The sequence below is a fragment of the Phycodurus eques genome, chromosome 8, assembly GCF_024500275.1.
Source record: "Phycodurus eques isolate BA_2022a chromosome 8, UOR_Pequ_1.1, whole genome shotgun sequence".
Classification (NCBI taxonomy): Eukaryota; Metazoa; Chordata; class Actinopteri; order Syngnathiformes; family Syngnathidae; genus Phycodurus; species Phycodurus eques.
Window position 1 is genome coordinate 5,874,687 of NC_084532.1, and position 15,161 is coordinate 5,889,847.

The window sequence follows — 15,161 nt, forward strand, 5'->3', positions numbered from 1 at the left end:
GAACCCGGGCACAATGGTTCAATTTATACAATGTGATTTATTTGCAAACAAAATTATTTCTCATGTGCAACAAGATTAGTAAATTTGCTTGGGCCAGTCTTGTCACTTCTTTGCCTGGCCTTCAATTAGATCTTTAGCCTCATTAATCTTTGCTGCTAGGTAGGGAGAGCCGCCTGCAAGAACACAAGAATATTTGTGAATTGTGCCCTGGATGCATTCTCCATAAATCAAGTTAACCTTTCCACCTACCTCTGTCTGGGTGGTTTAGTATCATCAGTTTTCTGTGGGCCTCTCTGATCTTATTCCAACTGGCAGTTGGACTGAAAGATAATAGAATCAATCATGAAGCGATCTAGGTTACACCCACAACTCTCCCAAAAAAACATGCAAAACAAGACTAAATACTACCAAAGACTTAACATACCTTACACCTAAAACCAATGCAGCTTCTCTCTGAGTCATCTTTGGTTCAAAACCACCTCGATAGTAACCCCCTCCGAAGGCCTACAGAATAAAGAATGAATTCAGTCAACTGGAGCCAACATCTTTGTGAACTTTGGAAGGAAACAAATACCGTAATTTCTCGTATAATGCGCCCCCCTCCAAAAAAAAATTTCAAAAGTCAATAGTGCGCATTATACATAGGTGTAGGGGCAAATGGAAAAACATTTTATAAATGTATGCCGCCATCTAGTGGTTATGAAAAACATTTACACTTTCATTCCAAAATGCCACAGCCACCTAGTGGTTATAAAAAAGGTGTTGCCTCCACTTTAATCCCAATATGACGGGTACGTATGACTGCATATATGGACAGTTATGCTCATAAGTTTACATACCGTGGCAGATTTTGTGAAAATGTTTTTTAATATGAATGAACAACAACCATCAATTTCTTTATGTTTATGTTTTGTTTAGTGATTATGATTTTCTGAAATGCTTGACTTTAATTTGAATCCCATTAAAAAAACCGCCTGGTCCATGTTTTCTTTGAAGAATTGTACCCATCTTACAAATTCTGCTTGGGTAATCAAACATGAGCACAACTGTGTCTTTTCTGATTTATTAACTAAAAGTAGGACTGTGAATTTCAAAATAAGAGCAAGTTAAAAAAAAAAAAAAAAGTTCAAATGAAATGCTTAACTTCAGAATAATTCTTTTAAAAACTAAGAAAATGCAGATACTTTGTTTTGATCATATGGGTAGAAGCAAAATCATGCATTGTAAAAATGCACTACCCATCGAAGGGTTTTCCAGAATTTTGGTCAACTTTGGAGATGCGCATTATACACAAGAAATTACAGTACTTCATTCCTGCTCAGGAAAAAAAGAAGTGCAATGACTGAATCTTGACTTGTTTAGGTTTATTATGTACAGTGCTGTGAAAAAATATTGGCCCCCTTCTCAAATTATATTTTTGCAGTTTCCACACAAATGTTTAAGATCATCAAACATGTAAATATCAGACTGATATAACCCAAGTAAACTTAAAATTCTGTTTTTAAATGCTGATTTCATTGAGTTACCTGGCCCTGTGTGAGAAAGTAATGGCCATCCTCAGCAACAACAACTGAAATCAAGCGTTTTATAGAACTGGCAATGAGTCTTTCACATCTCAGTGGAGATATTTTGGCCCACTCTTCCTTGCACAATTGTTTGAATTCAGCAAATATGGAGGGGTTTCGAGCATGAACGGCCTTTATAAGGTCATGCCACTGCATTTCAATTGGATTCAAGTCCGGACTTTGACTAGTCCACTCCAAAACCTTTATTTATGTATTTATTTTAAGCCATTCAGAACTGACTTGCTGGTGTGTTTTGGATGGTTCTCCTACTGCAGAACCCAAGTGCGCTCCATTCAGCTTGAAGTCACAAACTGATGGCTGAACATTCTCCTTCAGGATTTAATGTTATAGAGCAGACTTCATGGTTCCGTCAATCACAGCAAGTTGTCCAGGGGCCCTGAAGGAGAAAAGTCGACCGACGCCATCACACTACCACCGCCGTGTTTGACTGTTGGTATGATGTTCTTTTTCTGAAATGCTGTGCTACATTTACGCCAGATGTACGAGACACACACCTTCCAAAAAGCTCAACTTTCATCTCGTCAGTCCATATAATGGCCTCTCAAAAGTCTTGAGAATCATTCACGTGTTTTTATTGCAAAAGTAAAACGAGCCTTTATGTTCTTTCTCGAACTTCAGTACGTTTTAGTTTAGTTCTTTTTTTGCCATGGATCCCATTTGTGCCCAGTCTCTTCCTTATTGCGTCATGAACACTGACCTTAACTGAGACAAGGGAGGCCTGCAGTTCTTTAGAAGTTGTCCTGAGTTCCTTTGCGGCCTCCTGGATGAGTCATTGCCGGTCTCTTGGGGTAATCTTTATTGGCTGGCCACGCCTGGGGAGGTTCTCCACTGTTACACGTTTTCTCCTTGTGAGGATAATGGGTGTGGTTGGCTGGAATCCTAGAGCTTTCAAAATGGCTTTTGTGACACTTTCCTGACTGATAGATGTCGATTATTTCTCGTCTATTCTGGAATTTCTTTGGAGCGTGTCATTTTGTTGCAGCTTTTTTAGATCTTTTGTCTGTCTTGAATTTGTCAGGACAGATTCTGTTTAAGTGATTTCTTAATTGAAGAGCTCTGGAGGTAATATGCTTGCGTGTGATCAGTGAAAATTAACCAAAAATTTGATTAGCCACAATTAATTCATGATTTAACAAGGGGAGTAATTACTTTGTCACACAGGGCCAGGTAAGTTTAACAATTTTTTTCCTTAATAAATGAAATCATTTTAAAACAGCATTTTAAGTTCACTTGGGGTATATTTGTCGGATATTCCCATTGGGTTGAAAATACTTTGTCACGGCACTGTATATTAGCCATAAAACACGACTACTGATCCCACTCTTTCAGGAAATATACACAAAATGCTTAACAGAAAAAGACGAGCAGATAGCAAGTCAAAATATACAAATCAACAAAGAAGATATAAATCACAGATTATATATGTTAAGTACTGATCTATGGGGTCGCCCTTACGCCATGTGTTGCGGTAGTAAATGTCGTGATGACGTCACCACGCTCGAGAGGTGGAACCGGAGCATGTCGTGATGTGTCGGCACAGCACAGCTTTTATTCGATGGCTCTGAAGGTAAGTATGAGCTGTGGGAAACTAGATTCCTAGGCCACTTGCACATTCGTCAACTAAAAGAGACAATTCTGAAGGTCAGCTTGCTCAAGATGGGGCTACAAATGCTGATTGTTGTGCTGACTGACTGTTAGAATTGTTGGATGATAAGAGCCTCGATCAGGCACGAGGCAGCTGATGACAGCAGGAAAGCCCTGCAAATTCTGAGAGAACATTATTCAGGAAAAAAAAAGCAAGCCAAGAATAATAAATCTGTACACATCATTGATCAAACTAAGCATGACAGTTAATGAAACTGTGACTGACTATATGATCAGAACGGAGAACCTCATTACTGCTTTGGGAGATGCGGGTGAGACCATGAGTGATGGACTGACCGTAGCCATGATGTTTAACGGCTTACCAGATTCCTTCAAACCATTACCTGTACATGTAACACAGTACGAAGATACTATTACGTTCCCAGACTTCAAGAGAGGGCTAAGGATTTACGAAGAAGCGGAGAAGATGAAACCCGCAGAGCATTCAGATAACGTAATGAAAACCAACAAGAAGTCCACTGACGAGGAAAGATGAATATGCTGCTGACCTAACTTGCTATAGATGCGGAACAAAAGGACATAAGTCAAAAGAATGCTCCAGAAAGGTGTGGTGCGGTCACTGCCAGAGCAAGACACACCATGAGTCCATGTGCATGAAAAAGGGGACTGGGCGTCAGATACAACAGACAGGCATAGTATGACAGGGTATTGTGTCAGCATGAGTGAGGGAAGCGCGCTCATCTGATGGAAAACGAGAAAACCACAACAACAGAAGCTTTATCTACCCGTACATATCCCCAGCATCAGCCATACAAGAATGCACCTCGAACATCTACTAAAAGGCATTGACAAATACCAATACACACAAAACAAAGCGTATGAGGACAAGCAGGGTACCGTTGCACTCGCTAGAAACCCACTAAGCGGGCAAAGGTGCAAGCACATAGACGTCAAGTACCACTTTATTAGGGAGCAGGTAATTAGTGGAAAGCTGATCTTGGAATACTGTCCAACTGAGCAAATGGTTGCAGGTGTCTTGACTAAGCCAGCCGCTAGGCTTAAGTCGAGAAAATGCGTTCGGAATTTGTTTGGTTCCTAAATGCATGGACTACAGGATGTATTTGCCTATTTTGTTTTCAGCTAACTCACTGATCTTAGTGCGAGTGGGGGTGTTAAGTACAAATCTGAGGGTGCGCCCTTACTCCATGTGTCATGTTGACGTTCCGTATGCGACGTGATGACGTCGCCATGCTCATGCTGAAATTGGAGTCATCAATGTGTTCAGATGTGTATGAGTGAGCAATTACAGTCATGAAATAGTAATCCGACCTACCAAGTGGTCTTTTATTATACATAATATATATATTATAGTCTATAATATATATTTTATTATTTATGATATATGCCAATGGCTGATTAAGTGTTTCTTTAATTATCGACTGCATAATGCAATCATTGTGCTCATCCGCACGCTGATGCCTTCACCTGCCGTGGACAGACTATTTTGGGAAGATGAAGTCTTCTCAAATCAAGTGGAACACATTTTGAAAGAAATAAGCTCATATAAGTTCTTACATTCTTTGGGAAGATCTGAAGGGCCTGTTTCACTTGGGGCTCCATCTGCTTCATGGCCCGCATGGCATAGCGACCTGGGTGATGGAGCGGAGAAGAGCATGCCAGGGTAGGGAACGCAAGGACAAAGACACCAAGAGTTCCAGTACTTGCCTGCAAATCCAGCTGCGGCCAAAACTAGCCCCGCTGCCACCATGGAGCCGGCCTGAGGAGACACCGGCAAGCAGGTAAGAGTCACGACAAACGAGCTACGTCATGTCCATACGCGTGAACGGATTCTTAAGACGGAATGTCAACAAAAAAATAAATAAATAAAGGACAATTGACACACAAACGTTATCGTTCGCGTCGGATCGCTTAAAAGACGTGCTAATGCTAGCCTTGCCATCACGTCTTGACATTTTGTGAAGTTAAGAGAAAGTTTGTTTTCGTGCCATAACGTAATACAAACGTATACTTGCCATATCACTTATCTTTCGTTAAGAACAGATGAGGATAATAACTTTTGACCTCATGTTGACTGACGTCCGTGTGTTTATGTCGGAAATGGTGAGAAATTGTCGTAAAACCCCAACAAAATCCAGGTCCGTCTGCGTTAATAGGATTCCCACTTAGTTTCCAGGCAGGACACGCCCTGCTCCAATATTATTGGCTCCAGTACACGCACCGCTGCACTATGATTGGGTGGTATATCCCTGGAGAACACGCCCTACTGCTTCAGACTGCAGACTGGGAAAAATGTGAGTTTGGCGGCGTTAAATGTTTCCCACGAACCCTAACCCACACTAATCCTCACCTTAACCCGTCCAAAACCTCCTTCCCCTAAGCATAACAAACTGTTTTTGTTTTTATTTCGTACAAATGTGATACATGTTTTGGGACAGTCATCTCGTTACATTTGCGTAGCCTGCTTTTCCCGCGACGCAGGACCCAAAGTGACGTGCCTACTTGGCGGCCATGTTTGGGAGGTCGACGGGGCAACGCGTGGACACTGAAATTAAATTGTAATTTGCTCATTTCTCAACCCATTTTTATGAGGGCTACTGTTTTGTCAACGCCAAAGCATATTATACCAATACACAACATTTGAAAAAAGGGAAAAGAAAAAAAAAAGAAATGGTCGATTGTCAAAATAGACAATATCATTGGATAGAAACACGAATCAAATGAGCTGTAGTTTGTAAGAATCGGATGAGGATTAAGGATTTTCTTATCTCACAAATCAGCTCAAATTTACCTGTCCAGAAATAAATGTAAATCAACAGGAAACGTGTGACCGAAACCTTCACTCCTTGGTAGAAAAATGCCAGGATGTTTCATATTAGTTCAGACGGAAATGTGATGTTTAAACAGGCCATTTTCCAATTTTTAAATGGTTCCGCTCGAGCAATCTCATTTTCCGGGCCAAACCGAGAGCAAGCACATCATCAGAATTACTTCAAACATCACTAGAAAACAACAATAATAATAGTTCATCACATCTATATAGTTTTCAATCGTGTCCGGATTCTATGAACGTGGGTTTTTGGACGCCGAAATTGAGGAACATGTTCATCTTTGTCAGAACCACAGAAAAGCTCATCTGAGTGATACATTTCAAAACTGAGGAGGTAAAGGGATGTCCCAGCAACGTCATTGGAAAAGAACAAGGATTACTGTCACGGTATGTACCAAACGGTATTGGACCGGACCCAAAAGCAGACTGAGACCGAGGAAGCAGTTGGAAGCGGTTTATTAGGGAGAAGCGCCAGGTCAAGAATTCTAAGACGTGAGTGTGATCCGTAGGAGCAGGTAGCGTGCGGGAGACCGGAGCGGGAGCAGGTGAATGAACAGGAGGAGGAACAACAGGGGGTAAGTTCGAGCACGGGTATCAGAGAAACAATTCTTACGATCATGAGCCATGTATCGGGCCAGTTTACCGCGTAGGAGCAAGAATACTCTGGCGCTGGAACACAGGAACAGACATGCTGAAGTGCAGGCTGTGATGAGGGCTGATTGGAACCAGGTGCGCCGGCGAGGAGGTAATTAGTAGTGATGGCGAGATGAAGCTTCATGAAGCATTGTCACACTTCAGCCTTTGGTTCGCGTAATGGTTCCTTTCTTGATGCTTCATTGCTACACAAAACCACCTGCCTGGCCATGTACATAATCAGAGGCAGCTGTATATTTACCACATACAGTAAGTGCTGCGTTGCATTTTGGCATCTTTTTGGCTCTCGTGAATGACTATGTATTACAAAACAATGTTTGACCAAGGAATTTCCCAACATAAAGTGTAAAATATATTATTTTTGAACATGTTCTGTGTGCTTAAAATGTTCATCACTGGTATGGCAGGTTGTATAATGTTTTTCTGTCACTTTGGGAAAATGGCATGGGTTTAAGAGGGCAGAGGATTTTGAAAGTGCTTATTTAGAAATAACAGTTAATCAACATTTTTTTGTGTTCAGTGATTAATTAGAGAGCAAGATTTTTAAATTGTGGTACAGTAATTTATCGTCTCCCAGTGAGGTTTTATTTTACCTTGCTTTCTGTGAACACAATAAATACTTTGCCCATGAATAAAATAAGAAATGGTGGAAAATGCCGTTTTTGACAAACAAATGTAATTGATAAGGCTCAATTCTACTTACTTAGGCGGGGCAGTCCTGCTTGGGGTTCGAACTCAGGCGACCACCATACCCCAGGTTGAGAGTCGAGTGCACCAACCGGTGGGCTATTAGACCAGGATGCCGGGTGAGTGGGAAGCAGCCTCTTTCCAAGGATTCCGAGGAGTGACGGAATCGCTATCTCGACTGTCCAAGCTATGTCCAAACTCTGCTGTCAACACTCTCCAAACTCTATTAGCCTATACAAACTGCATAGTCTTTATCCAAACTGAGCTGACCGCAACTCTATATAAAAAACACACACACACATTTTGAATGGAGCCTGCAGGAGGGTCTGAGATTGCTGTCAAACTTTGCAGGAAAACCCTGACGCGCTTCCCGAATCGGTCACGTGGTACAGCCGGGCAGCGAGACTTCGGACGTCATCACTCCCTAGCTTGGCGTTGTCGTTGTCGTCAGCACGGAGTTCAAAATGGGCATGTCCTATAGGCCTATACATATAGTATGTTCCCATCAAAGGCAATGTGTGGATATTGAAATTAATATTCCCAAGGTTTACTTGTTTTTTAATTATTCAAACAACATTTAAAAAAACCTCCCCAAAATATTTTTACTTTTGAAAAGTTAGTGCCATTTCCGTTGTTGTAATCCGGCCAGTATATGCGCAACCTACTTCCGCATTCGGCAACACAGGTAAAGGCACTTTATTCTTGCTCGCCAGCAAGTAGCCTGCAGGCCTGTTATAAAAATTGCTCACCAGTGATGGGACATTGTGATTTTTTAGAAATGCTGAGGTAAATTTGAAAATGTAAACACTGGCAGAGATTGACAGAAACAACGTGTTGCATATTGATATTTATCTGTTTCCTAATTATTGTGAGAAATCATTAACATGACCAGTGTCTTCACAGAAATTAATATCCTTAATTATTAATAATATCATATAAATAATAGTAATAGTAATTTTAGCAAATTTGCATTTGTAGCGGTCAACAAAAAATACGGCTACCCAGCTCCACTCTCTCCGCCTAGGCTACTGGTAAGCACGCCTATTTAAAGTCCTCAACATTCACCACAAATATCATGTTACACAAGCTCTCGTGCATTAACACAGCAACCAAGCAACACATGACATATACTGTACACACAGATACTAGATTATGGCTCCTACAACCATTAACATGACAAGCATCATGACAGGTATCATTCCTGGGGTGATGTCATGTGCAAAACAAGACGATACTTTCTATGTAAAGCTCACATTTTTTTTGTGTTTGTGGTCAGCCAAAAGGTGAACATTCAGCATCAGGGTTCAAATTATTTTACTATGGTGTAGATGGGAAGAGAAATGGAGTCGGGGTTATTTTAAAGAAAGAGTGAGCTAAGAATGTCTTGGAGGTAAAAAGAGTGTCAGATTTAGTGATTCAGCCTATAACTTAAAATTGAGGGTGTTATGTAAAATGCGATTATTGGTTATGCCTGACAGGTAGAGTTGTGATTGGGGCAGATTGTTATGGACACGTTCATGCAAGAAACAGGGGTGAGGAAGAAGTGATAGAAAAGTTTGGCATCCAGGAAAGGAACTTGGAGGGACAGATGGTGGTAGACTTTGCAAAAAGGATGGAAATGGCTGTAGTGAACACTTTCTTCCAGAAGAGGCAGGAACATAGGGTGACCTACGAGAGCGGTGGTAGAAGCGTGCAAGTGGATTACATCTTGTGCAGACGATGTAATCTGAAGGGGCTTACTGACTGTAAGGTAGTGGTGGGGGAGAGTGTGGCTAGACAGCATAGGATGGTGGTTTGTAAGATGACTCTGGTGGTGGGGAGGAAGATTAAGAAGACAAAGGCAGAGCACAGAACCATGTGGTGGAAGCTGAGAAATCAAGAGTGTTTTGCGGCTTTTCAAGGAGAGGTGAGCCAGTTCTTGGTGGACAGGTGGAGATTTCAGAAGACTGAACCACTACAGCCAAGATGATCAGAGAGACAGGCAGGAGAGTACTTGGTGTATTTTCTGGTAGGAAAGGGACTTGGTGGTTGAACCTCACAGTACAGGAAATCATACCAGGAAGGAGATTAGATAAGAAGAAGTGGGACACTGAGAGGACTGAGGAGAGGAGACAAGAATGCATGGAGATGCGATCTAGGGCAAGAGTAGAGGTGGAAAAGGCCAAACAAGAGGCATATGATGACATGTATGCCAGGTTGGACACTAAAGAAGGAGAAAAGGATCTACACAGGTTGGCCGGACAGAGGGATAGAAATGGGAAAGATGTGCAGCAGTAAAGGTAATTAAGGATAGAGATGGAAATGTGTTGACTGGTGCCTGTAATGTGTTAGATAGATTGAGAGAATACTTTGAGGAGTTGATGAATGAGGAAAATGAGAGCGAATGAAGAGCAAAAGGCAAGTGTGGTGGACCAGGAATTCACAATGCTAGACTCAGGACAGAAGTGAGTATTTGCGAGCCACAGTATGGTTTCATGCCTAGAAAGAGTACCACAGATGCATTATTTGCCTTGAGGGTGTTGATGGACAAGTAGGGAGATGATCAGAAGGAGCTACATCGTGTCTTTGTAGATTTAGAGAAAGCCAATGACATGGTACCCAGAGAGGAACTTTGTGTGCATGCGAACATCTGGAGTGATGGAGAAGTATGTTAGACTAGTCCAGGACATGTATGAAGGCGGGAGAACAGTGGTGAGGTGTGCTGTAGACAGAAGAGTTTAAGGTAAGGGTGGGACTGGAGCAAGGATCAGCCCCTTCCTGTTTGCAGTGGTGTTAGATAGGCTGACAGTTTAGGTTAGACTCGAATGCCCATGGACCATGATGTTCGCAGATGACATTGTGATCCTGTAGTGAAAGCAGGGAGAAGGTGGAGGAACAGTTAGAAAGGTTGATGCATGCACTGGAAATGAGAGGAATGAAGATTAGCCGAAGAAAGACAGAATATATGTGCATTAATGAGAGGGATGGTAAGGGGAAGAGTGAGGCTAGAGAGAGAAGAGAGAGCGCGGGTGGAGTACTTTAAATATTTGAGGTCAACAGTCCAGAGCAATGTTGAGTGTGGTCAGGTTAGTGAAGAAACGAGTCCAATCAGGTTGAAACGGGTGGAGGAAAGTGTCAGGTGTGTTATGTGACAGAAGACTCTGCTAGGATGAAGGGAAAAGTTTTTGTCAATGGTGAGGCCAACCATGATGTATGGATTAGAGACGGTGGCACTGAAGAGACAACAGGACGCGGAGCTGGAGGTGGCGGAAATGAAGATGTTGAGGTTCGCTCTCGGAGTGACCAGGTTGGATAAAATTAGAAATGAGCTCATCATAGGCACAGCCGAGGTTCGATGTTTTGGAGACAAAGTTAGAGAGAGCAGACTTCGATGGCTTGGACACGTTCAGAGGAGAACTTCAGTGCGAAGTCAGAAAAGACATGCAGCTCTGCACTTGTCTGGCTGCGTACTCTCCCATGTCATGGACGCACCTTCGTGCCAACTACGCACTCTGGGTGGAGCATCCCTGGAAAGTGGGCGTTCTCTCTCACATTCGGACATGCGCACATTCTGCCATTGACTTAAACGCCTTTCCTTCTCTGCAGTCAAGAAGATGTATTTAGTACAGCACCCCGTGAAGGTGAAACATCACCCGGCACTTAAAATATACGACATACGTCAAAGAGACTCCCACAAAGCTATCAAACCTATTCAATTTTGTTTTCTTATTTAACACCAACATTCCCTTAAAGGTTGTTTCGTAGATAAATAAATTTGAATGACAACAGTATGGCCAAACAAATATATGTGGGTAAGCCAGCACAGAAAGTATGCCAAAGGACTGTCACTCGTCAAAGAATGTAAGTTTTATTGTATATACAGTGGAGTAATTATTTGCAATGTCCTGGGAGAGTGGCAAGTGCTGTGTTGGGGATAAGCAGGCACGTGCACTACAGACCTGTGATGCACACAACCAGTTGAGCTCCACCCACTTATTTAGTGACACACTGATTTCAAAAATATATGTGCAATATGGCGATTACGGCAATATGGCGATGACGGCATATCACCGGCGCCGATGCGTTCAGTCATGAGCACAATATTGCGTGTGAATGAAGCGGTGAGCACATCATCAGCAACGCAGCGACGATTACCTTTCTAATCCACTCTAGAAGTAAAATTCACATTTAAAGTGTTACATGTTCTCCAGGTGGTTTTCAATTCCATCCACATATGTCTCAGGTAAAGTCTACTTTCCGGGAATTATACCATCGATCGGGACTTCAACGAGTCACGTCTCTCAAGCCGTTACATGCAAACGAGCTGGGTATGCAGCTGTGTGGCAGTAAGTCATTGCCGGAGAAGCGACGCACCTTGAGCGCATGCAAGCCAGATGTGTAAAAAAGAGAGTTATGCACGAACGGGTGAATATGGGCCGGGATGAGTCAGTATTGACCATATTGACCTCTTACACACTCCCATCTTGAATAGCTGCACAATGGTGTGTGGGCAGCTTGTGGGTCATTCTGCATGCTGCTAGCATCCCATCGATCGGATGTAACATTTGTGCTCTAACCTGTCCAAAAATCCTGTCAACTTGCTGTGTACATTTTTTTTGCTGTGTGCCCCCCATGGTGTCTCAGGAAGGAAAATGTAGAAAAGGTCATATTTTTGGTAAATAAGTAATAGTTTTGTGCTCTGTTTGGTGGATGATGAGTCAGACATCCCACAGATTCTGCAGTGCATTAAGGTGCACAACGCTGTAATAATGGGAGATGGGGCCATTTTGGTACTTTTGACAATACTGACAATGCTGTATGGCTAGAACTTGAGTCTCTGCTCCAGCTGCCGATTAGCATTGTGTAGGTCAAGGGAACTTAACCTGGAAGAGCTTGTGATGTAGTCCAGGGTGTTCGAAATGGAGTGGGTCGCACTCTTGGCAATAGATACAGATTGAGTCAGGTGGTATGGTACAACTGAACCTCCTTTAACACTCCCAAAGATGGTCTGCAGTTGTGCCGTAATGTAGATGTCCTCTGGTTTAAGATGATGGCTCGTCATAGGAATGAGGATGCAGTGAACATCTGCAATCTGTATGGAGTAATTAAAATCGAAACATGCCCTCTATCCTCTACCAGTGGATGAAAACATGTCAGCACCATACACAATAGGACAGTGAAGGGCCTAATTATTGACCCTATAATTTGCATAATTACAATGTTTATTTTTTGAAAGCAGAGGCAGTAAAGAAATTGGAAATTGTAGCGGATCACTTTCCTTTTTGGAAAACATTTCTCAGTAGAGAGAGCCTCTTCTGCCAGCCAGGCAGCCAAACTCTGCCGACAAGCCGTCCCAATCAGGCAGCCCCACAGACTGCTTTTTCAATAGGATTTAAAAAGCCAACTGTGTGGAGAAATGAGAGTTTTGCCCCCTAAATCATATGGAATTACAGTGCTGGTTGCATTATGGGGGAGCTTGTGGCAACACAAAAGCCCACAGGAAGCAGCTATTTCTGTGTGTTTTTTTAACCCAACCAAGCAATTTAATTCTTTTGTTCGGTGGAGTTCTACTTCATTGATTAACAAAAGCGTGGATATATTTTTTTCATCCCCTTTTGAAAAGCCTGAAATGTCAAGCCTTTTAAAGGAGATTATTCTGCCTGTGTGCAATGAATAGAGCCCAGAGTAACCTTTTGTCTACAATTAAATATTCCAGCATAAATATAAAAGGAAATCAGAGATGGGGAAGATTGAGTCAGGAGAGATTGGAGAGGTAGATCCTCTACCAGATAGTGGCAACAGCCTAGCTCTAATTAGATATGCCAGGCAGGCTGCGAGCAGTCACTCTCCACAGCACGTCGAGAGAGGAGACAGCCTGAGAGAGGACAGGAAACCTATCTGCTCATCTTTCCGTCCAGCGTCTTCCTCTGGGCATCCACAAGGTATTTCTAGACTTTGTTTTGTTTTCTACCGTTGTTTGTTTTGCCGGCATTTTTGCCCGCCGGAGAGAGCGAGAGACAGAGAAAGGGAGTGAGAGAGAGCTAGTCTAAAAGGCAATGCCTTCTGGGAACTGCATAAACAGAGAAAGATGCATGAAAAGTTGTGTGACTGTTTATGATTCAGAGGAGTGACGAGGAATGACAATACATAACTTCAGGGACCATTTTCTTCTGCCCATGGGGCTCGACAGTTAGCCTATTAAGTTTTGAGCCATACTGTGCTGCCATTTGATTGTGTTTTGTAAGGTGCAAGTGGGCTTTGGAATTGTATCGTGCGCTGAGATGACTTGCTTTTCATTAAAGTGGAAACTGATCTTTGAATGATGTCTGACAATGTATAACGAATAGTTTTTTTCATTGGATGAGGAGAACTTTTTGAGTACTTGGACTGGTGGTCATCTAGTCATCAATCCCTATTAAGAAAGTTTTTCTTTCTTTTGTTTCACTTAGAGGCTGCAGATTTAATTAGAAGAGAATGAGCAGCAGCTAGTTAGCCAGGTTTTGACAGATGGCACTGGGGTTCCTCTGAATTATTCTCCTGACCAATCGTCTTTGCTGAGAATCAATGAGATTCTGCCTATAAGGTAGATTCCATTTTAGCATTTTGACACAATACAGTCACACTGCATGTACGCACTTTTTATTTATCTGTTTGACTCTTTTGGTAATTAGTTTAAGCAATATAAAAGAGAGATGCATAAATATAATTTAATTTGATATGTAGTAATATAGGGTCACAGTGGACGACTGGTTAGCACATCTGCCTCACAGTTCTGAGGACCGGGTTTCAAATCCGGCCTCGCCTGTGTGTAGTTTGCATGTTCTCCCCGTGCCTGCGTGGGTTTTCTCTGGGCCGTTTTCCTCCCACATCCCATAAACATGCATGGTAGATTAATTGAAGACTCTGAATTGCCCATAGGTATGAATGTGAGTGTGAATGGTTGTTTGTTTATATGTGCCTTGCAATTGGCTGGCGACCAGTTCAGGGTTTACCCCGCCTCTCGCCCAGAGATAGCTGGGATAGACTCCAGCATGCCCGTGAAACTGCTTCTGACAGGGAGCTGTGCCAGACATTCCCAGCAGACCCTCGCAATATGTTTGAGTCTGCCAGGTAGAACCGGCATCTTCCTCCACCATCGGAGCCAACAAAGCACCTGTTTGTGATCGGCTAACAGCTCTGCTCCTCTCCCCTCTCTTCACCTGAGTGTCCAAAATATGCGTCCGCAAGTCTGATGACATAACCACAAAGTCGATCATTGAATAGGGTGTCCTGGTACCAAGTGCCAAGTGTCCAAGTGGACACCCTTATGGTTGAACATGGTGTTCGTTATGGAGAATCAATGATCAGGACAGAACACCGCTCAGGTTCTGTTTGTGAGGGTGGGGGCAGTTCTTTCCAATCACCCCCTTCCAGGTCTCATTCCACATGTGAGTCTTGGCTTCCAGCACCCCCTCCAAGGACTCCATAAAGACTGGGTACTCTGAACTACTGTTTACTGCATAAACACAAACAACACCCCGCCCAAAGGCAGAAGGATTCTACCCTCTCGTCCACTGTGGTAAACACCAACGCAGAGGCACCAAGACACGGGGCATTCAATATGCCCACACCTGCTCTGCACCTCTCACAGTGGGCAACTCCAGAGTGGAAGAGAGTCCAACCCCTTTCGACAAAGATTGGTACCATAACCTAAGCTGTATGTTCAGGTGAGTCCGACTATATGCAGTATATGCAACCTCCCACACCAGTTTAGGCTCTTTCCCTGACAGAGAGGTGACTTTCCACATCCCTAGAGCCAGCTT

General features: G+C 42.8%; 1 protein-coding gene across 1 annotated transcript; it reads right to left on the reverse strand.

The window, feature by feature from the left end:
* Positions 1-12: 12 nt before the first annotated feature.
* On the reverse strand, positions 13-5,362 carry dnajc19 (DnaJ (Hsp40) homolog, subfamily C, member 19). The gene is made up of 6 exons (XM_061683010.1): positions 5,225-5,362; positions 4,917-4,968; positions 4,767-4,840; positions 425-504; positions 250-320; positions 13-173 (listed from the first exon to the last, which is right to left on the reverse strand). The coding sequence occupies exons 1-6, from the start codon at positions 5,225-5,227 to the stop codon at positions 103-105; spliced, it is 351 nt and encodes a 116-aa protein (XP_061538994.1). The 5' UTR covers positions 5,228-5,362; the 3' UTR covers positions 13-102.
* Positions 5,363-15,161: the final 9,799 nt, after the last annotated feature.